The following is a 23893-nucleotide window of genomic DNA, read 5'->3' on the forward strand; positions in this document are numbered from 1 at the left end:
GGAGGAGGTAATTGAAACTATAAAAATCAGATCTGTACACGGGGTAAAGACTAGGGGTAGCAATTAGGCAGGTTGGGTTGGGTTTGGTTTGTGTTGAGTTTCATCCCAACCCATCTAACCCGCTAACCCATTAATGACCCAGTTACATAAAATTAAATGGGTTGGGTTCAACCCAAACCCGCTTTAACCCAATCCAACCCGCCCAAACCCATTAATCTTATATTTATGGACTTAAAAAACAAACTCTCTCTCTTAACAAATAAGTTGGTTGTAGCTTGGTGGTTATTATTTACATAAGTGGTGAAGGTTCAAATCACATTACATGCATGTTGTTTTTACACAAGTGGCGAAGCCCTTTGACTATGTTCGGATTCTGGGTTTGACCGAACCACTTAGGTTCAAACCTGTCAGACCAACTTAAACCACTTAGGTTCAAGGGTGGTTGAACCGTTTAGATCTGGATCAATCCGATCGGACCAGACCGGTTCAGTCAATGGTGGATTGACTTGGACTGAACCATATCATGTTTGTGCACAGGGTCGGGACCGGACTGGCTGACCCGAACTGGGTCAATGCAGCTAAATCAGGTCGGGTCGTGTGGATATCGGTCGGATGGATGGTCCAGTTCGGGCAAAGCACATGGAGGCCGAATCATCCCACCCCAAAACCGTTTCGGATTCGGGTCGACCTGGATCGACTTGTACCGGGTCGGGTTAGAGTGTGTGAATATTGATTGGATCGGACAGCCCAAATCGGATAGAGTAAGCGGCACCGAACCATCCCGCCTGGGGTCTATTTCGGATTTGGGTAAACCCAGATCAGTATATGCTGGATCGCGTCAAACCGAGTTGAACTGGTCCAGACTCAAGTCAAATTGATTTGGATTTATGTTGGGTGCAGTGTATTGATTCAAGACAAAACTAAATTTAGTCAATTATTAATAGAAAATTAATGCATTAATTATAAATTATTTAATTTAAATGAAGAAAATTAAAAAAAAGGCTAAGGAATTAATACTTATGTCTATAATGGTTAACACAATGGTTATCCACAACCCAACCCAACCCATTTAAATGGGTGGGTTGGGTGATGGGTTGATCACACAACCTGCCAAGTAAATGGGGGGGTTGGGTGGGTTCAGCGGGTTGAGTTAAAAATTGCCACCCCTAGTAAAGACATTAGACATCTTCAAAGATGTTTCAACAAATGATATAATAAGAAAATGGAAGGAGGTGGTACAAATGGAAATGCATAAAGAAAGAACCAAGGTGGGTTGGAAACCGCTAGAGCCAAATAAATTGAAGTTGAACTTTGATGGCAGCTCCTTTGGAAACCCAAGGAGGGCTGGAATAGGGGGAGTTTTCAGAAATCATCTTGGAGAGATTGTGGCTTTATTCTCAGGACCAATTGGGTATAGAGACTCGGTTCAGGAAGAGACAATGGCACTCTTACAAGGTTTGAAATTAGCAGTGCATTTAGAAGCTAGAGAATTGGAAGTAGAAGGGGACTCACTGTTAGTCATTTCTTGGGCTAAGCAAGTGAGCTCAGCACCATAGAAGTACAGATTTGCATTCAGGGAGATTGAACTATAGACCAAGGACAGCAAATGAACTAGCAGACACTCTGGCAAAACAGGGAGTTGATAGGCCTTCTCTTTTTTTGGTTAAAACTGTAGCTGAACGTATTAAAATAGAGGATAGATGATCCTTGTATTCTGGCCTCTGGGGACTTTCTATACTCTATTACTCTGGAAAGTACTTGTAATCCGTTTTTAAATTAATAAAATTATCTTTCACTGATCAAAAAAAAAAAAGAACAGAAGGAGCCTCTAAAGAGGGCTTCAAGAATCAAGATCATCAGATCCACTCCACCTAAACCCAAAAAGATCTAGGACCCACTCCCAAATACCAGCCACAAACCAAGGTTCAAAATATTGATACAGGCCAATATGCCGATAGGGGCGTATGGGCCTGTATCGAGGCTCACTTGTCCCTTTTTTTCTAGTTTTTTTTTTCAATCTGGTTCAGAGGGGACAGTTTAAGGCCCGTCTACCCCCTAAACCAGGGTCTGACCCAAAATACACACTATAGGGGCATATCACGAAGCCACCAATACGTATCAAAATTTTGAACCTTGCCACAAACTAACAGGAGATAAATAGATGGATTCTCCACTTGTAAGCACAAGGAGCAAACAGAGAGGGGAGTAAACACCAAAAGTGTCCTCTTTTTTGCAGCATCACACAAGTGTTTATCTTTTGGTGATACACCCCCCAATAAAAAGCCCTTGTTTTGGGGGGCACGGGTTTACTCCAAATCTCCTTCAATAGAAATGTCTGAGAAAAGGGAGTAGGAGGGGAAAGAGTATCAGAGAAAGAAGCACAAGTGAACAAACCCGAAGGGGTGGCTCTTTTCTTTTTTTTTTTTCTTTTCTATTAAGAAGAGATAAACAAAGGAAAGAATAAAAGCATAAAAAGGTTTCTTTTTTTTTATTGTCTCTCTTACATTAAATAAAGAGAGCAGCTAAACTCATGTTCTTTTTTTCCTTCATTTTAAATATTTATCACATAAAACTATAGCCTTCTTTAGTTACTAATTTGATAAAAAATTGCTCTATTAAATACTAGTTATTTTTTAAAGGTAAGGTAGTCTTATTAGAAAAGAAAACAGATATGAAAAAAGGCAGGCTCAAACAACTGAGCCCACCCCAAACAAAGCAAACTACAACCAGTTAGACAAGTAACACAACAGTATACATAATGCATAAAATCAAAGATTATTCTTGAAAATGTTGAAATTAATATATTTGAAATAATATTGTCTTACACAATGATTTTTCATGTTTTCAGAGCAAATTTAATGTTCTTTGAATTGCTAATTTTTTCAATTAATATGCACACTGAATGGTAAACTAAACTAGGCCACTAAACAAATTTTAGTTTTTTTATTTTATAAAATTCTTATTAACTACGAATTGCTTAGGTGGTTAGGTGCCCCACTTTTGCCCAGACTTGCCTAGATGCCTTGACAACTATGTTTCCAAATACACAATGTAATGCAGAACAAAGATAACAAAGCATGCAATTGAAAGAAATACTCACATAATCTGCATCCTCCTCACCACGGAACTCCACAAACCCATACCCCTGATGGAGATTTGTCACTCTATCTTTTGGGACATAGACATTAACTGAAACACAATACATAAGGAAATATTTCAACCTTGTAATAGACAGAAAACAAATACTCAAAAGTACCTTCAATAGTTGAACATGGAGACTAGATAGAAAAAGAAAATCTTTGTTCATTTTCTTACAGTTAGCCTATAGTATTTGAGAAAATAATTTTTCTTTTTGATCAGTAACAGATGAATATGCCTTAATTGAATGTGATATCAAGACCAGAAAAATAGAAGACGAATCAGCTTCTAGGCCAAGAGAAACCAGAAACTCCCAAAAAGCAAGTGTCCAATGCAAACAAGATCACAAAATCCTTTGGGCAAGCGTACATTTTAACTCATCCATATTAACCCCTTCTGTAGCCAAGAACTCAGATAGAGAATTTTCTGATCATCTTGACCCAACTGAATGAGGGGTTGAACCTGAATGTCAAGATCCGACCTCTAATAGCATGGAGATGAATCCAAGGAATAAACAACCCTTTCCTCATCCATTCATTCATCGAGAATCTCTTTCAACTTCCAAATCTGGAAAATCCTTAGTAATGGCTAATATCAAGCCCTGAAGCAAGGAATACATATCAACCTGTATTAATGTTGCCACCCAATTGAGCCTGAGCAAACAATCAAAGTTTCACCTCTCTGGGTTCTAAATGCTCTACTCATCTCTAAACAATCAAGGTTCCCCAAACTACAGCCATCAAAGTTGGGCCTAATGTGGTTCACTTCTGGATCTGAACAAGAAGAGGAAACCAAAGTCCATAGGTTTTCCCTTTTTTTTTTTTTTGATCAGCAAAGAAACATAGGTTTTCTAAACAACAAAGCCAAATTTCATTGGTGCTAAAGCACTTGAAATTTTCAAAGGCACCATGTCAATGTGCTGCCCCTTACTGCAACAGTCTCCATTGTCAAAGACTCAAAGCTTTTGTATGAGGCTCATCTTTGACGATCTTTGTATTTTGTTTCTTCCTAAATCAACCAAAGAGTAACTACTCTCAGTTTAAGACCATAGGCAAGCCTAATGCCATACACCATCACAATATGTGCACAAAGCAGCCAACACAGACACTATAACTCTTCACATCAATCATTATAAGCCATGAAGGTTTATGAAGCAAATGTTATGAATGCCAGTCCATGCAAAGCAATTAATCAGTGTGTGTATAGAAACTATTTTCGCACAAAGCAATTCCTTATTAGCAATCCCGTGCGTAAGTCTGCACACAGGTGACATATAGCAAAGGCAACTTGTGTGCTTAAGAAATACATCAACTGTGGTACTAAACCCCACGGCCCACATGTGTTGCTGGCTGTACTAACTTGGAGTAACTAATCAACAGACTCTTGACAGAGAATATTCTTGTATCAAGTGGTCCCCCACCTCCCATGAGATCCAAAAGGCAAGCACAATAAACTGCCTAAAAAAGTCCAGAACTTTCTCCGATCCAAGGTTTCCTAAAATGTTAAGAAGTTTACAGATGTTACAACAAGACAAGCTCTGGCCTATAAATATCCTGCCTCATTAATAATCTGGGGAGAAACACACAACTGCTGTGACCCTGTGCCTGTTTCCCTAAGCTTTGATCTCCCTGTGTCCATATTCTCCATAGATTCTTCCAAGAAATACCTAATTTCAACACCTTAATGTTCCGAGTGTCAATACTATTTTTTATATATTAGATGAAAAAAAATTCAATGCTACTTTCCACTGGGCATTGCAGGAAACCCTAACTACACTCTTCCCACCATTGCAGAACAAATTCTCCCATTATCACCTTCAGATTCCAGAACCCTACAGACCACACCCTAAATATTGATTTACACTCAGAGACCTCCACATGATATGTTGGGATTGGGCTTTCTCCCTATTTGGATGTAGCTGGAATCCTCCATCAGACTTGCAGGGCCTTTTTTCCCCTTCTTTTTTCAGGTGGCGGACAAAAAGGGGAAGGACTATGTGGAGAGGACTAAGGGCTGCAGTATGTTGGACACTTTGGGAAGAAAGAAACTCCAGGATATTCTTAGAAGCTGAGAGAGGAGCAGCAGATCTGAGGGCTTTCATACATATTAGTGCGGTACAGTGGCTGAAATCTTTGGAGCTATTCATAGATTATACTGTGGATGACATGTTGAGGAAGTGGGGTGAAATTGCAAATTGCACACAGATCAAGTCAGTAATGTGTGTGGCTTGGACCCCTCCACCTGGTGAATTCTTGAAATTAAACTTTGATGGGTGTAGTAGGGGAAATCCGGGACAATCGGATTTTGGGGGTGTTTTTAGGGATGAAAATGGGGTCATTTCTGCCATTTTCTCAGGCCCAATTGGAGTGGGTGACTCCTTTAGAGCTGAGATCTTTGCAGTTATGGAAGGAGTCCGGAAAGCTAAGGAGTTGAACATCGGGAAACTCATAATTGAAGGGGATTCAGAGGTGGTGATAGGGTGGCTGAGTAAAGATCACAATGGCTTATGGAAATACAACAATGAGAGGAGGAAATTCAAATGGCTGGTGCGGGAGATGGAAGTCAAGACATGTTGGGTTAAAAGATCGGCTAATTCCCTAGCTAACGGTTTAGCTAAACAAGGGGCAGAAAGGGATTCACTGTTTTGGGCTAAGCTGTAACTTTAGTGTTTTTTTTCTTTTTTTCCTTTTCTTGAGGTTCTTTGTTGCTCTTGGAAGATAAGTGTGTTTGTCTTCCTCTTGTAAATCTTCTATTGATGATTTAATGAAAGTGTTATTGATCAATAAAAAAAAAAAAGATATGTGGTACAGCTCTTACATGAACTTTGCCTTTGAAGATCAAATTGCATTTCTTTCCAAAACAACCAAATAGTAACCATTCTCAAAGACCTCAACATGATCTTCCCTCATTTCCCAAGAAGACAAAGAATGAGAGCATGAAAAGTTTGTTAACGTCAGCGAGACACATCCACTTAACTCCAAAAAGAAAGAAGAAAAGTTTCCAAATAAAAAGGCAGGAAATTAGAAAATTTAGTGGTTTCACAAGCATTCTTACAAGGAATACATCCATGGGAAGAAAGGGTAATAGTTGGTTTCCTGTTTTGAAGGGCCTATCAAGTATTAGTTTTTTTGTTTTTTCTTTTCCATTGATGCCTAACAATTACTAGTTAAAGAATGAAATACCATTCAACAGAGGCCCTTAATTTGATTGGAGTTCTAAATGACCCAATAGTTGAGATGGTCCCTTAATGTCCCTCTGAATATGGAGGCACGGATCAAACTCACATAATTGTAGGCTCTCTATGGTATGGTCAGTGAACCTCACATGCACCCTTCTCCATCTTGTACCCGTCTAATCCCCCTATAAAGTATATTATGTAATACCAAAAAATAGGGGTGCAACTTGGGCGGGCCCAACCCAGCCCACAATTTTACTCAAGATGGGCTTGGATTTAGAGCTGTAATGTGGCCTGGCCAGTGGTGGGCCAGCACGGCCCAACATGACAGGGGCCATGCTAGGCATGGCCCAACATGACAGGGCCGTGCCTAGCACGGCACAGCCACTGCAATACAGTGTTGTATCATGTCGAACCTAGGATGCAGAGCGAATCAGATGTCCAAAGCACAGCTCAGTCAAAAACTACAGCCCGAAACGGCCCATAGGCAAGGCATGGCATGTGTGCGGCTCGCAAACGAATATAGCCATTGGAGGGGTCCATAGGCTATATTTGCTTTTTGTGGGGGGCTATTTTGACTAAAATACTCCCCAACAGCTATAAATCGCCACTAAGGGGGTATTTTTGTATTTTGGATCATGAGGAGGCAAAAAATTACTTAAATGCCCCCTAACAGTTATATAACAGCTAGTTTAGGGAGTAATTAAGCCAAATAACAATAACCCCTAAAAATGACCAAAATATCCCTCCAGACAATCATAAACAGCTAGTGTGGGAAGGTATTTTGGTCAAATTAATCCCCCCAATTTCTATAAATACCCCTACCCTATTATGGGCCCGAGCGTAGGATCGCGTCACGGGTCGCTCCACCGCAGGAACCTCAGACCTTTCCTTGCCCTTGGCCTTGCGTACAGGCCCTACTTTGACTAACTCACAGGTGATTTGTCCAAGAGATCACCTAACTCTCCTTTACTCTCTTTCTTGACTGAATATTCGATATCTTCATTCAATAATGGTGTCTCCTTAAATAGGAGATTACAAGAGGAGGGTTCCTTGTTGGATTCGGCTAGGTTAGTCCTAAACGGACTCAAACTCCTACTTCTAATTAGACTACTTACTTTTAATGGTACTACAATTCCTTCTAAGAATAGGGGAGAAGATAAGGGAGAATGGGGTAAGGGATAAGGCACGTTCTCTTGACGTGTCCAGATAAGGGTGGGCCCACCCTATGAGCTGTCGTGTGGGCCCCGCTCTACTGCTGCTGCCGGGTGCGTGCGTGCGGCTCATTGTGCTGCCGCCGCGCGGTGTGCGCGCACGGTGCCGCTGCCGCGCTGTGCGTGCGTGCGATGCCGCTGCCGCGCAGTGCGTCTGCACGGCGCACACGCGGCTCATGGTGCCGCTGCCGTGCGGTGTCGGTCGTGTGCGAGCTGCTGCTTCAACTGCTGCCGTGTGGTGCGGGTGCTCATTACATCACTCCCCTCCTAGACTACGAGCTTGTCCTCAAGCTCGAGGTCTGGATAGGTGTTGTGGAGATCGGTCCAGGGGATCCAGGTGGCCTCTGCTGGGGGTAGTCCCTCCCATTCGACTAAAACCTCGAAGGCGCCTTGATGGATGCAGGACCGGATGAGGGCGCGGGGCTGGAGGATAGGTCTGCCGTCCTGCAAAGGGGGTAGGGGAGGCACATGGTCGGGAGGAGTGCCAACATAAAGCTTTAAGAGGGACACATGGAAGGTGTCGTGGATCCTGCTGTGCTCCGGGAGCTCGAGTTGATAAGCTACCTTTCCTATCTTCCTTAGAATCTTGAAGGGCTTGTAGAATTTAGGGGCCAACTTAGGGGGCCCCCGGCGCCTAAGAGACAGCTGCCTGTATGGTCGGAGTTTCAGCCAAATGTACTGCCCCGGTTCGAAGGTGACTTCACGGTGCCAATAATCGTAAGCGTGTTTCATACGCACCTGCGCCTGCTGTAAGCGTAAGGAGACTTCGGCCAAGAGGGCATCGCAAGCTTGGAGGCTGCAGTCCACTTCTTCCAACCGCGTTGAGCCCGGCTCGTAGGACAGAAGGCGTGGAGGATCTCGACCATACACAACTCTGAAGGGAGACATTCCAAGGAAGGAGTGATAAGATGTATTGTAGCAATATTCAGCCCATGGGAGGTACTCCACCCAGCGTCGTGGCTGGTACCCACGAAGCAGCAAAGGTACATCTCAATCGCCCGGTTCACCACCTCTGTTTGGCCGTCTGACTGTGGATGGTAGGCTGAGGAGAAGGCGAGGGCTGTGCCCTATAATCTAAAGAGTTCCTTCCAGAATGTGCTTGTGAAGATCGGGTCCCGGTCACTGACGATGGACTCGGGGAGTCCATGTAGGCGAAAAATGTGGGTGAAGAAGGTATGGGCGACCGAGGCTGCGGTGTAAGGATGGGATAAAGGGAGGAAGTGAGCATATTTGGAGTACCGGTCCACTACCACGAACAGGACTGACTTCCCCCCGACTTTGGGCAGCCCTTCGATGAAATCCATGGCAATATCGGCCCAGATCTGCGTTGGGAGGGAGAGAGGTTGGAGCAGGCCTGCGGGGTGTAGATTTTCCCATTTTTGCTGTTGGCAAACTGCGTAGTTCTGGATAAAGTCCCGCACTGAGGCCCTCATAGCTTGCCAGTGGAAGTCAGCGTGAATACGATGCAACGTTTTTTGGATACCCTCGTGTGTCGAGTGGTGTATGCTGGCGATGATGGAGGGGATTAGGGGGCAATCAGCGGGAAGGTAGATCTTCTTTTTGTAGAGCACCAGCCCATCGTGGAGAGACTAGTTCGGGTTAGCAGACCCAGACTGTATTTGTTGGACCAGGTCGTTCCATTCTGATGACTGTGGCAGTGTGTTCCGAATGTCTTCTAGCAGGGTGGCTCGTGGTTGGGAGATCGCATGGAGGAGCATACTATCTTCTTCTCGTCGGGACAGGGCATCTGCTGCACAGTTCAGGGACCCTACCTTGTAGTCCACCCGGAAATCGAAACCCAGAAGCTTGCTGACCCAATGTTGCTGTGAGGAGGTGGTCAGTCGTTGTTCCAGCAAGTAATTGAGGCTGTAGTGGTCTGTTTTGACGACGAAGGGTCTGCCCCACAAGTATGGCCTCCAATGTTGTACTGCCTTGGCTAGGCCAATGAGCTCGCGTTCATAGGCGGGTAGTTTGAGATGGCGGTCAGCTAGCTTGCGGCTGATCCAGGCTATCGGGTGCCCTTGCTACTAAAGGATGGTCCCTGTGCCTGTGCCAAAAGCATCACACTCGACTGTGAACTCGAGATCAAAGTTCGGTAGCTGGAGGACTGGTGTGGAAGAGAGGGCTTCCCTTAGGCTTACGAAGGCTGCGGCTGTGCTATCCCAGTGGAAGGCATTTTTCTTGAGCAGGTTGGTAAGCGGGGCTGCTAACAGGCCGTAATTCTGTACGAACTTTCGGTAGTACCCTGTTAGCCCTAGGAACCCACAAAGGGCCTTGTCGGTCTATGGCCGGGGCCAGTCCTTGATGGCCTGAATTTTGGAGCTGTCCACAGTTACACCTTGCCCGCTGATTACATGTCCAAGGTAAAGGACTTGGTGTTCCCCAAAGGAACACTTGGATCTTTTAAGGAAGAGTCGGTGCTGCTTTAGGAGCTCGAGCATGACCCGCAGATACTGAATGCTATAGACCAAGATGTCGTCGAAGAAGACCAGTACATATTTACGGAGGTGGGAGTGGAAGACTTCATTCATCAGGGCCTGGAATGTGGAAGAAGTGTTGCAGAGGCCGAATGGCATAACTAGGAACTCGAAATGGCCGTGAAGCGTCCTGAAGGCTGTCTTTTCTACATCTGCGGAAGACATCCTGACCTGAGGTCTAATTTGGAGAAGTGTGCGCCATGGAGTTCGTCCAATAATTCGTCTACGATAGGGATCGGGAATTTATCTTTGACGGTTCAGCTATTAAGTTCCCTGTAGTCCACACAGAATCTCCAAGTCCCATCCTGTTTGGGTACCAACAGAACTGGGGAGGAAAAAGGGGAGTGGCTGGGCCGAATGATCCCCTGCTATAGCATATCTGTGCATTGCTTCTCTAACTCATCTTTCTGTCGGTGGAGGTAGCGATAGGGCCGAACCACGACCGGGTCTGACCCTACTATTAGAGGGATCCGGTGGTCGCAGGCTCTAGGAGGTGGGAGGCCCTTGGGTTCTTGGAAAATGACTGAGTAATCGGTGAGAAGCCTCTCCACATCAGTTGTGCGCGAATTCTCCCCCTGGAGTGCATGTAGTTGTGTCTTGGTCCTTGTCCGGGTTCCCTGCCAAGTAACCGGTTTGCCATCTAAGTGGAAGGTCATGGTCAGGGCAGCGAAATCCCACAGGATTGGGCCTAGCGTGATCAGCCATTTGACGCCTAGGACGATGTCAAATTCGTCCAAGGATAGTACAAATAAATCTGCTCGGAAGGATTCTTTTTCAACCTGAATTCTGGTGTTCTTGTAGATACCAGGGCTGTGAACTCTTTCCCCGTTCGCCACGGCTATCTGTAGTTGTGGCCTGACTTCCATGGGCAACTCCAACTTGCGGGCCGCCTGATTGCTGATGAAATTGTGGGTGCTTCCGGAGTCTACCAGAATGCGCACGGGTTTCCCCGTCACTAGCGCCCTTAGTTGCAATGTTTGGGAGGTTCTGATCCCTGTGATTGCGTGGAGTGAGATCTCGGGTTCAGTTGGTGATGGCTCTTCCTCATCCTCTTCAGTCTTGTCTACTAGAAGGCAGAATAGTTTCTTGCATCTATGCCCTGCGGACTATAGATCATCACAATTGAAGCACTGCCCCTTTGCGCGCCATTCTGCCATCTCGGCTTGGGACAGACGCCGGATGGGGGGTGACACCCTGCTGCTCCCTGTCTGTGATACTGATCTGGAGGGGTTACCGGTGTGGGTCCTCTGCTCCCTATTGGGCGTAGGGGTAGACACTCCCGCTGGCCTTGACGGTGCCCAAGTCGTGGTCGGCCATCCAATGCTGAAGGGTCCGTGAATAAGCTGCATCTTTCGTTCAAAGGCGCAGGCAAGGTTCATTGTCGTAACCAGATTTGGGGGGTGCTACATCTCTACGTCTACCCTTAAGGGTTCTATCAGCCCTGCTGTGAACATGTCCACTTGCTGATCTGGCCTAACCGTGGCTGCTCTGGCAAGCAAGGTTTGGAACTGGCGTTGATATTCAGCCACAGTTCCCATTTGCTTGAGATTGATTAGTTCACCCAGCGGGTTGCTCGTCATCGGGGATCCAAACCTGAGGAGGCAATAGGACCTGAACTGCTCCCAACTGAGCCCGGGTTCTTCTTGCTCCACGCGATAGAACCAGAGTTGTGCCTCTTCCGTAAGGTGAAAGGCTGCCAGGCTGACCTTGTCTCTGTCATCCGTGCGCTGGTTGCGGAAGAACTGCTCGCAGCGGTACAACCAACCTAATGGGTCACCGGTGCCGTCGTAAGATGGAAATTCAAGCCGGCTGTACTTGGGGACAACTGCAGTCGTCGGTGCGGTGGCTTGATGTTCGTTGGCTGATTCTGTCCCGTCCGTGCGGCGACTGCTGGTAGAGGCTAATCCCTCAGAATTCTTTTCTTTGTTGGAGAGGAATGCTTCTAGCAGGCGACGCAGCTCCCAAACGTCATCTTTGACTTCTCGGACCTCCATACTGGTCTCTGCGAGCATATGCTCAAGTTCATGGACTCTGAAAGACAGCGGGTCCTGTTCCCCCATGACGGTAGGCTCTGATACCAAGATGTTATGGGCCCGAGCGTAGGATCGCGTCACGGGTCACTCCACCGCAGGAACCTCAAACCTTTCCTTGCCCTTGGCCTTGCGTACAGGCCCTATTTTGACTAACACGTGGGAGATTTATCCAAGAGATCACCTAACTCTCCTTTACTCTCTTTCTTGACTGAATATTCGATATCTTCATTCAATAATGGTGTCTCCTTAAATAGGAGATTACAAGAGAAGGGTTCCTTGTTGGATTCGGCTAGGTTAGTCCTAAACGAACTCAAACTCCTACTTCTAATTAGACTACTAACTTTTAATGGTACTACAATTCCTTCTAAGAATAGGGGACAAGATAAGGGAGAATGGGGTAAGGGATAAGGCGCGTTCTCTTGAAGTGTCCAGATAAGGGTGGGCCCACCCTATGAGTTGTCGCATGGGCCCCGCTCTACTGCTGCTGCCGGGTGCGTGCGCGCGGCTCATGGTGCTGCCGCCGCGCGGTGCCGGTGCCGCTGCCGCGCAGTGCGTGTGTGCAGTGCTGCTGCCACGCCGTGCGTGCGTGCGGTGCCGCTGCCGCGCAGTGCGTCTGCACGGCGCGCGCGCGGCTCATGGTGCCGCTGCCGTGCGGTGCCGGTTGTGTGCGTGCTGCTACCTCAACTGCTGCCGTGTGGTGCGGGTGCTCATAACAATCACATGACTTAAAAATAAGGGTAAAATACAAAAACCTCCCCTGAACTTTCTGACAATCATAAAAACCTCCCCTATAGCTTCACTTCAGCAAAAACCTCCCCACTATTTTTAAAAAATTTGACAAAAACCTCCCTTCCGTCAATAATCATGACGGAAAACGTTAAACCAATGATCAAATCTTTCCAAATACCTATTTTACCCTTTTGCAAATTAATTTGCATCTGTTTTTATTAAAATAGGCATGTCAACATATTGCCATATTTCCATTTCCCATCGACATGCACCTATCGACATATTATCTAACAGTTGGAGTCCCGACCTCTGCCTTGGAAATCCGGCGCTGAGGTCTCTCTCGGTCTCTGTCACCATTTGCGACACATTATCGGTGCTCAAGAGCTCAGGCGAGAACTATCTCAGCTTCAAACATACCCACAGCAGCAAAAGTTGTAACTACATATTATACATTCCAAACACGAGAGAGAGAGAGAGAGAGAGAGGGAGGGAGGGAGAGAGATCACAGAGATCTCATCCTTGAAGCAGATACAACAGTGGGGTTTTCACGCTTTCACTTGAGGGTGGATGAAGTACAAGCTAACCTTCTTCGGTTTCTATGATTTCAAAAAGTATGATGTGAGATAGTTACATTCTCTGGTTTTTAGGAGCTGGAGCTTGCTCCTTATATTATTTCAGGATCTTATGTATCAGCCTTCAATTGCAAATCTATTATTTAGGGTTTCATGCAGAAGTAAAGGAGAAGAAAACCCATGTGGGTAGCAGAACTTTAGATTCCTTCGCCATCATAATTTGCTGGTGGGTGGTGTGATTGTTGGAAGCAGTTCGACGACTAGCTTTGGTTGACAGACAACAAATAAAGTTTTGGACTTTTATCTTCTAGGTTGGGTTTTCTTCATCATCAAAATCTCCCATTTTCATGTCCAACAACCAGAAAAAGTTAAAAAGAAAAAAAAAAAAAAACAAGAAAAAAGGAACAAAGAGAACTCTCCATCTTCTCAGTTGGGTATCTCCCGGTCGGTCTCAGTCCACGACAAAGGCGGAGCGACACTTGGTGCAATATATTCAATCAACAACATAATGAAGGGAAAGCTAAAGAGGGTCTGTTATTTATCACCTTTTTCCTTCTTTCAGTTTGCATTTTTCTCTACCAAATAATAAGGGTTTCTCCCAAGAAGCAGCCCTGGCAAATCGGTGGTGGGTCAGAAATGTGGGGTTGGGAGAGGTCGACTTCAACTCAGAAACACAAACGATGACCATGGTGGATTGGGGCGACTCGGTCCTAGGAGAGAGCAAGAGCTTATGGACCCCCACTACTACCGCTAGCAGTGTAGCAACAATACTGCCAATCCTAACGCTTCCAACCAAAATGCTAAAGACAATGAAGTCCTAGCCGTCAAATACCACGGTCTCTTCTCAACTCCATCGGTCTCTTCTCACCCATCGCAGTGCTGTCCGTCGAAATCATCAGCACTGAAGTCCTAGCCGTCAAATACCACGGCCCAGCCTACTCAACTGTGGACTTGATCTCCAGTTCCCTGTCTCAACAGACATCCGTGGCCATGGTGGACAACGACAGGAAAGGGAAAGGGAAAGATGACAACATGTCGATAGGCGTATTTTAATAAAAACAGATGCAGATTAATCTGCAAAAGGGTAAAATAGGTATTTAGAAAGATTTGATCATCAGTTTAACGTTTTCCATCATGATTATTGACGGTAGGGAGGTTTTTGTCAATTTTTTTAAAAATAGCGAGGAGGTTTTTGCTGAAGTGAAACTAGGTCACTAACAAGCAACTATAAAGTCCATATAAGTTACATTACTCAAGAAAATAAGAAAGCATAACTAACATGGCTCCCTAGGAACCCACTGCTAGCAGGGCTACATGTGGGACCCACATGCTCCTACATCAACCTCCCTGGGTTGGAAACTCGACTCTGGTGAGAAAACCTTCATGCACTCAACATATGTAGCTGGATCCAACTTTTGCAACTCTTCTTCTATGATCCAAGTATCCCAATAGCTAGTTTCCCCAACCATTTCACTAAGAATTGTTGATAGGTATTTCCCCTTCTAGACCGAACCTCTTCACATCTAAAACATCTTGTATCACTTCCAATAGCTTCTTTGGGAGCGGCTAAAACATGGTTTCTGGTGGCTGCACTTTTCCATCAAATCCCTCAAATAGATACAAGTCAGCAGCATTAAAGATAGCATTGATTTGAAATGCTTCCAACAACTCAATAATGTATGCATTGGAACTGATTTTCTTCAAAACCTTACAAAGCCCAAACTTTCTTCAATTCAACTTATAGTATGTTCCCATAGGGAACCTTTCCTTACTCAAATGGAGAAATACTTCATCACCATCACAAAATTCCTTGTGCCTCTATGTTGATTTGCTTCATTAACTTTTATTGCTGCCCGGACCTCCTCATGGATGCGCTTGATATGATCAAAATCCTCACCTTCTGCACTCACCCTTGTAGAGCTGTAAATCGGGTCGTGTCACCCACGGCTCAGCACGATTTTGCACCAGCACAGCATGATTTTGCACTAGCCAGACATGATGTCAAACAGGGCATGCCAAGCACGACACGATCGTGTGGGTTGTGTTGGGCCAAGGGTTTCAAGTGCACGGGATGGCACAACACCATGCCGCCCGAAACCCACATACCAGCATGGCCCAATCCACGGGCCAAACACGGCCCGCCCAAGAAACTAGTCGTTGGGAACCCTCCCCTCCACAGCTAGTTTCAGCTTGTTGGGGGGTTTACAAAAATACCCCCCAACAACTATAAATAGCTATATAAGGGGGGGTATTTATGTATTTTGGCTTTGGGGGGAGAAAAAATGGCAAACAATGCCCCCAAAGTTATAACAGCTACTTTGGGGGGCATTTTGGTAAAAGTAATAAATGACTTTAAAATGACCAAAATACCCCTCCCAACAACTAAAAAACAGTTTTTTTTGGGTATTTTGGGAAATTAAATTATTTTTTAATTCCTAAAAATAGCCCAATTCCCCACCATTCTCACCACACCAATTCAGCAATTCTCTTTTCATACTCTCGCAAGCTCTCATACTCCCAATATAATCTCTCTCTACTCTCCAATTCTCAAGTCTCAACTTTTTTCAAGTTTCAACAAGAAGAAGACTTGCTCAAGTATCTCAAGTTAGTAATTTGGTAGGCTTGGGGGCTTCAACCGTTGAGATCAAGTCGAGATTCTGAACCGGCAATCCGAGTGAGTGCAATTAAATTAATTTTAAGTTTTTTTGAATTAGAAAAATGGTCGGCTCCTCTCGAAACCAATTCCCCAGCATGTTCACTGCCAACGATATTCAATCGCAACATGATAGAGTTAGCATTGATATGGACACTACTGAAATCGCCGAAGTTCCCACCCTAGTACTAGTACTGCTACTGGGTAGGAAAAAGAAGGGACTAAATTGACTAGCCCAGTTTGGAAACTATTTAAAATAGAGGAGGTTGAGGGGAGGGAAAAAGGGTCGTTTGCCAAAAATATAGGAGTTACTTTAGCTATTGTAGTAAGGGTGGTACTGGCCACTTGGGTAGACATCTGCTCACCCATGAGAAATAAGAAGAAGAAGAAGAAGAAGAAGGGGGGGGGGGGGGGGGGGGGGGAGGGGGAGGGGGAGGGGGAGGAAGGTTTGGTACTTTTTAACTATTCACAAAAAAAAAAAAAAAATGAGGCAAGAATTGGCAAAATATATAGTACATGCTGAACAACCATTTTTATTAGCTGAGGATAGTAAGTTTGAAAAAAATTTACGTAATTTTGTAAATCCTCAACTTAAAAAAGTTTCTACAAATACTATTAAAGCAAATGCTTTGAAAATTTTTTATTCAAATCTTAATTCTATTTTAATTCTAGAGTTAAAATAGATTTCTATTTTATCAAATCTTAATTGTAGAATTACTTCAGATATTTGGACCCCTAAATATAATATAAGTTATATTTGTGTTATCACTTATCAGTCAATTTATTAATGAAATCTGGCTTTTATAAAATTTTAAGTTTTACTAGGCTTGAATGGCCACATATTGGCCCAACTATAGTTGCAAGTATTTTAAATAGTTTACATGCTTATGAAATTGACAATAAACTTTTTTCTATTAGTTTTGATAATGCCAACAACAATGATTCAGCAATAAATATATTAAGACCTTATTTTAATGGTAAATTATTTCATATTAGATGTGCATGTCATGTCTTAAATTTATGTAATCAAGATGCTTTAAATATTATTTCTCATAATATTTCTAAAATTAGAAATTGTATTAAATGTTCAGGAGAAAGAAAAGAGAGTTTAAATATTTATGTCATAATTATGGTTTAAATCTAAAACATTTTGTGTTAGATGTTCAACATAGATGGAATTCTACCTATTTTATGTTAGAAAGTTATATTCCCTATAAAATTTTTATAATTTAAAAATGCCACATGACATTATACTTGATGAAGATTGGGAATGGCCATTTGTATAAGAGCTTTTTTTACACAATTTTTATGATGCAACTAACGAATTTTCGGGTGTTTATTACCCAACTAGTTGTCTTTTAGTTAATCAACTATTCATGATTAGTGAATGTTCTACAAAATATAGAAAAAACCCACAATTTAAAAGTGTTAGCGTAGGGGTATTTCTGTCTTTATACCTTGATTGATGTTGTTGATCTGTAATGTTGTGTTGAAACATGTGCTCTTAACTTAAGTAAGGACACATAGGTCTTTTCAGTCATGTTTTAATAATAATATAAATACTTACTGGCCGACTGGGAGAAGCTAAGTTGACTCTTTCAGTTCGAACCAGAATTCTCTCTTCTCTCTTTCTCTATCACTTTTTCTTCTTCTACAGAACTGAACTCAGTCAGGTCGAACTCTAAGGCGGACCTGAATTATAACATGGTATCAAAGCTAGGTTAAATCTACCTAGATTTCTGCTTGCCTAGGGTTCATTCTCTGCGCACCCTATCTAGGGTTTTCCTCTTTTTTTTCTGTGTTCGATTGAAGATAAGGGAAAGGGCTGAAAAGGAGTGATCGCCCTCTTCCCTTGGGGGTCTCTATGCCTCCAGTCAGGTCGTATGTGGTCGATTGCTGTGATTTCTGAGATCGCCCTCTCCTAGTAGAGGAAGAATAGAGGGCTGAACTGTGTGGACAGTGGCTGTTGTGTGTGAAGAGGTTGTTGTGTGTGGACTGCTCTCCTGCTCGCATGGGTGTTACTTCAGCGATAAGGTAAGAGATTTCAATGCATGATATCTGTTATGGATTAAATAGGAGGTGTGTTTCAGACCATTTGCTAGGGTTTCAGCCAGTAAGTGCTAGGGTTTATGCTGGTTTTTTTGTGCATTTTGAAAAAAGAGATATGATCATATAGTGGTGAGATTTTAGGTAGTTGTAGGAGTAGGGTTTGTGGTGTGAGCACACTTTTCAGCAACAACAAGTGCTGAAATCAGTGTGACAGGTGTGATCTAGGGTTTGTGGTGTAAAGAGCACACATTCCAGCAACAATTAGTGCTGCAATCGGTGTGACAGGTGTGACCTAGTGGTGTGTAGTGTGCAAATCTCAGTGATAATAGAATTCAGCAAGTGTGCAGAATTGGTGATAACATAATGGGAGACAATAATGATTATAAACCAAGTGTGATGGTGCCTATAGACTACCTGAATGTTCAGATGATCTCCATTAAATTAAATGGAGAGAATTATGTGCCTTGGGCTAAATCCGTTGAAGTCTTTCTGAAGGCAAAGGAGAAGGTAAAACACATCAGAGAGGAGAAACCCTCCTCTGACTCTCACGAGTATGAAGACTGGGAGCAAGAGGACGCTCAGATCATCACATGGTTGTGGAACAGTATGGAACCCAGGATTAGTGTGAACTTCATGTTCCTTGATACTGCCAAAGATGTATGGGACCATGCGAAGAAATTGTATTCGGGGCAGGACAATACAACCAGAGTTTATTAGCTTTATCAAGAGTACTTTAATCTGCAACAGGGCAATCAGAGTCTTGAGGAGTACTATGCCAACATGAGGAACGTACGTAATGAGTTGAATGTCTATCATCCTCTCACTTCTGATGTCAAGATTCAGCAACAGAGAGAGCAGCTTGATGTGACTAGATTTTTGGTGGGACTAAAGTCTGAATATGAACCAGTACGGGCTCAGATATTAGGGGGATCATCTCTTTCGTCCCTAGAAGAGGTATTTGCTCGACTTCGAAGGATTTCTATCGGATCTACTGAGAACTCTAATATCTCAGATAGATCTGCCTTTGCTGCATCGAGAGGCCGTGGTGGTAGAGGTGGAGCTCGGGGAGCTCAGTCTGGCCGTGGTGGTGGTAGTGGTTCTGCATATGGCCGAAGTGGCAATGGTGGGTCTACTCATAATCATGGTGGTGGTCGTACTGGGAGCAGAGATTCAAGGGGAGCCCGTGGTAGAGGACGTAACTCAGGCCCGAGGAAGTGCACTCATTGTGGTATGGATGGACATACCATCAACTATTGTTATGATTTACATGGTCCTCCCTCAACCTGGGCCAATCATGCCGCGACCGGTGACTCAAGTTCCAACTTTAGACAGGAGAATCATTCATCTGACCAATTGCCTCCTACATCCACAGATGGTCCCATGAAGGAGATGGTGAGTGTTCCCCGTGATGAATATGAGAGGTTTATCCAATCACAGCAGAACACGGCGACTTTTGCTCACCCAGGTATGGCTTGTCTAGCATTTACACCCAATCCCTGGATCATTGACTCTGGAGCCTCCGATCACATGACTGGAACTTCAGGTGTGTTTTCCTCCTTATCTCATTGCTCAACATCACAATCTGTCACCCTTGCTAATGGTTCCACATCCTCAATTTGTATTGGTAATGTTGACCTAGATCCTGTATCCCTCTCATCAGTTTTGTATGTTCCTAAATTGCCTTTTAACCTTATGTCTGTTAGTAAGCTGACCAAATCACTTAACTGCTCCATTACCTTTTATCATTCTATGTGTGTCTTTCAGGATCTCAAGACGGGGATGAAGATTGGTGGAGGGCATGAAGCAGGTGGACTGTATTATATTGACGGTGGTGGTGGTAGAACTTCAACAGCTCTCCAATCATCTCTTTCTCCTCTCCAGTCGTTCTGATAATGGCCGCGAATATTTATCCTCATCATTTCAGGAATACCTGGACCAACACGGCATTATACATCAGACCTCGTGTACCTACACCCCACAACAAAACGGGGTGGCTGAGAGAAAGAATCGCCATCTCCTTGAAACAGCAAGATCCCTAATGCATCACATGCATGTTCCCAAACCTTTTTGGAGTGATGCAGTGCTTACCTCTAGTTTTCTGATTAATCGGATGCTCACGTTCATCCTTGATGGTCAGTCTCCGTTTCAAGTCTTGTTTCCCACTTTGTCTCCGTTCCTTCTTACGCCGAGAGTTTTTGGGTGTCTGTTTTGTCCATAATCTGGGTCCCAGGAACGACAAGTTTGATGTCCGTTCTCTCAAGTGCATCTTCCTTGGCAATTCTCGAACCCAGAAAGGGTATAGGTGTTACCATCCTGGTTCTCGACGGTCCTTTGTGTGTGTTGATGTCAGTTTCTTTGAGTCTACTCCGTTCTTTTTGGGGTCTGGTGATGCTTCTTCCTCATCACCTCCTCTTCCACTTCCCGTTGTCGATCCTCCTCCCTTTGTTCTAGTCGTGACCAAATCCTTACCTCCGATGCCACCACCTGTTGAACGCCCACCTATCCGTCATGTATATACACATCGCCCACGTGGACCAGCTACTACTCCTCCGGCTACATCTCCGTTGACGGATCCGGCACCAGACCCCCACTTAGCATCTAAGATTGATCTACCCATTGCTTTGCGAAAAGGTAAACGTACTTGCACCCTTCATCCCATTTCTAATTATGTTTCTCTTACTCACCTTTCCGCTTCTCATCGCCAGTTTGTTACCTTGTTATCATCAGTTATTGTTCCTAAAGATGTCCAGGAAGCCCTTGCCTCTCCAGGGTGGTGACGTGCCATGGAAGAAGAACTCTCAACCCTTCATCATAATCATACTTGGGACCTCACTACTCTTCCTCCTGGGAAGCAAGCTGTTGGTTGTAAGTGGGTTTATACGGTTAAGTATCTGCCTGATGGTAGTGTTGAACGCCTGAAAGCGCGATTAGTTGCAAAAGGGTACTCCCAAACCTATGGCATTGACTACACAGAGACCTCACCGATTGCTAAGATAGGGTCAGTTCATGTTGTGATCTCTCTTGCAGCCATGTATGAGTGGTCACTATATCAGCTTGATATCAAGAATGTCTTTTTGCATGGTGACTTACTCGATGAGGTCTACATGGAGCAACCTCCAGGGTTTGTTGCTCAGGGGGAGGATGGTAAGGTGTGCAGACTAAGGAAGGCTATATATGGGCTTAAACAGTCTCCTCGAGCATGGTTTGGTAGGTTCAGTGAGGTGGTAAAGAAGTTTGGCATGAAACAGTGCAAAGTTGACCATTTTGTATTTAGTCATGACTCTCCGGGAGGAAAAATACTGTTGGTGGTGTATGTAGATGATATTGTTATTACTGGGAATGATAACATTGGTATTGATAGGCTGAAGACTTATCTGCAGGATCACTTTCAGACAAAGGATCTGGGTAAACTGAAATACTTCTTGGGGATAGAGGTAGCGAGATCCAAGTATGGGATTAACCTGTGCCAGAGGAAGTATGTGCTTGATTTGCTGGAAGAAACAGGCTTGTTGGGTGCCAAACCAGCTGAAACACCCATGGACACAAATACCAAGCTAAGCAGTGATATGGGTGAAGTGTTTGAAGACCCTGGTAGATACCGACGACTTGTGGGCAAACTGAACTACCTAACCATTACCAGACCAGACATCTCATTTGCAGTTAGTGTGGTAAGCCAGTTCATGCAAAAACCTCTGATTCCTCATTGGAATGCGGTTCTGAGAATTGTGAAGTATCTAAAAGGGGCCCCGGGTCGCGGTCTGATATACAAGAGTGGGGGAAAACTTGAAATAGAAGGGTATTCTGATGCTGATTGAGCCGGTTCTATGTCTGATAGGCGGTCTACTACAGGCTATTGCACGTTTCTGGGAGGTAACCTGGTGACATGGAAAAGTAAGAAGCAGACGGTTGTGGCAAGAAGTAGTGAAGAAGTAGAACATAGGGCTATGGCGCATACCGCTTGTGAATTAGTGTGGCTAAGGAACCTTCTACAGGAAATAGGGTATAACATTAACACTCCAATGAAGCTCTATTGTGATAATCAGGCTACAGTTCATATCTCCTATAATCCAGTGTTTCATGAAAGAACCAAGCAGATTGAGGTTGATTGTCACTTTGTGAGGGAGAAGGTGCTGAATGGAGAGCTAGACACTACACATGTTAATACAGGAAATCAGTGGGCTGACTTGTTTACAAAAGGCTTGAATCGGGGAAGAATGGACTACATATGTAACAAGCTGGGAGTATATGATATATACTCACCAGCTTGAGGGGGAGTGTTAGCGTAGGGGTATTTCTGTCTTTATACCTTAATTGATGTTGTTGATCTGTAATGTTGTGTTGAAACATGTACTCTTAACTTAAGTAAGGGCACATAGGTCTTTTCAGTCATGTTTTAATAATAATATAAATACTTACTGGCCGACTGGGAGAAGCTAAGTTGACTCTTTCAATTCGAACCAGAATTCTCTCTTCCCTCTTTCTCTCTTTCTCTCTTTCTCTATCACTTTTTCTTCTTCTACAGAACTGAACTCAGTCAGGTCGAACTCTAAGGCAGACCTGAATTATAACAAAAAGTATTGTTGAAGTAGTTTTAAATAAATTTAAAAGATATTGGGAAAACATTTCTCCTCTTTATTGTTTAGCTACAATATTAGATCCTAGGATTAGAAAAGATGGTGTAGATATTTTACTTGAATCATATTGTGAAAATATGAATATTGAAATTAGAAATCAAAAAGAAAAAGTTAATAGTTTATTATTTGAAATATATAGTTTATATGAATCTAACATGGTAGGGAATAAAAAATCTACAACTTGTGCAAGTGCAACTTCCACTTCTGAAACAACTAGTTCTATTAGTGCAAAAGAAAGAGTTTGGTCTTTAATAAGTATGAAGCAGAAATTCGTTGCCACCTTATCAACAAGTTCATTTACTGAACTTAATTTTTATTTACAAGCAAATTTTTCTAGTTCAAGTGCTTCCTTCGACTCGGAAGAAATGAATAATTTTGATACTTTAGCCTGGTGGAGTGGACATGAAAAAAATCATTCAGTCCTTGTCACCATGGCACATGATCTAGGGTGTTGGATGACAAGAGAAGCTGCATGAATGATGAAAATCTGAAGATGTGCATCTACTTCAAACATTCGCTAGATGTTGAGGATAGATTACAAGACAAAGGAGGGCATGACACTACACTTGATGATTCACCTGAAGTAGATGATCAAGATCAAGATGGAGATAGAGGTGGAACTTAAAGAAAAATGAAGACAAGTTTTTTGTATACTCAATAATTTTGTACATTTTTTTAAATTATTGTAAATTTTGTTATTCAAATTTATTTAAATTATTTGTTACTTTTTCAAAAATGTAATTATTTAATTTTCTATTTGTAATTGTATTATATTTTTTATATTGTATTCCATTTTTAAGTATTTTTTTACCATTATATTATTCAAGCTTCAAATTCCATTTTGTACTTTGTTAAGTATTTTTTTCATTTCTTTGTTAGAATTTTTATTTTTTTCAATATGTTCAATTGTTCCCAAAGGAAAGTTAAGTATTTTAGTTTGACTTAACAAAAAAATTTAAAAAAAAATCAAAATGTCAAAAAAAAGAACAAAAAAAGAAAACAATCTAGTCCGGTTTGGCCCAGGCCCATAGCAAGGCCTACAACCCGCTTAGCCCAGGCCTGTGGCCCGGCACGGCATGGCATAGGCCCACACAGGCTCGAGCCGTGGGTCATACTGGGCCAACCCCCCAACCTATCCCAAGGGAGGGAAGCACGGCCCAATTTACAACTCTACACCCCTGCTTCATTTAGTAAGGGAACAAGGCTTAAAATATCTTAC

At 43.4% G+C, this 23893-nt stretch overlaps 1 protein-coding gene across 4 annotated transcripts in view; it reads right to left on the reverse strand.

Moving 5' to 3' along the window:
- Nucleotides 1-23893, reverse strand: part of EMB2444 (RNA-binding (RRM/RBD/RNP motifs) family protein) — a 63632-nt gene that overhangs the window by 20943 nt on the left and 18796 nt on the right. For all 4 annotated transcript variants that reach the window (XM_088893089.1, XM_010265054.3, XM_088893088.1 and 1 more), the window contains one exon: nucleotides 3101-3189. In XM_088893089.1, coding sequence (XP_088749215.1) covers nucleotides 3101-3189 — 89 coding nt within the window. The remainder of the gene's footprint in view (nucleotides 1-3100; nucleotides 3190-23893) is intronic.

The sequence above is a fragment of the Nelumbo nucifera genome, chromosome 8 (genome assembly GCF_055504915.1).
Source record: "Nelumbo nucifera cultivar China Antique chromosome 8, China Antique-T2T, whole genome shotgun sequence".
Lineage (NCBI taxonomy): Eukaryota > Viridiplantae > Streptophyta > Magnoliopsida > Proteales > Nelumbonaceae > Nelumbo > Nelumbo nucifera.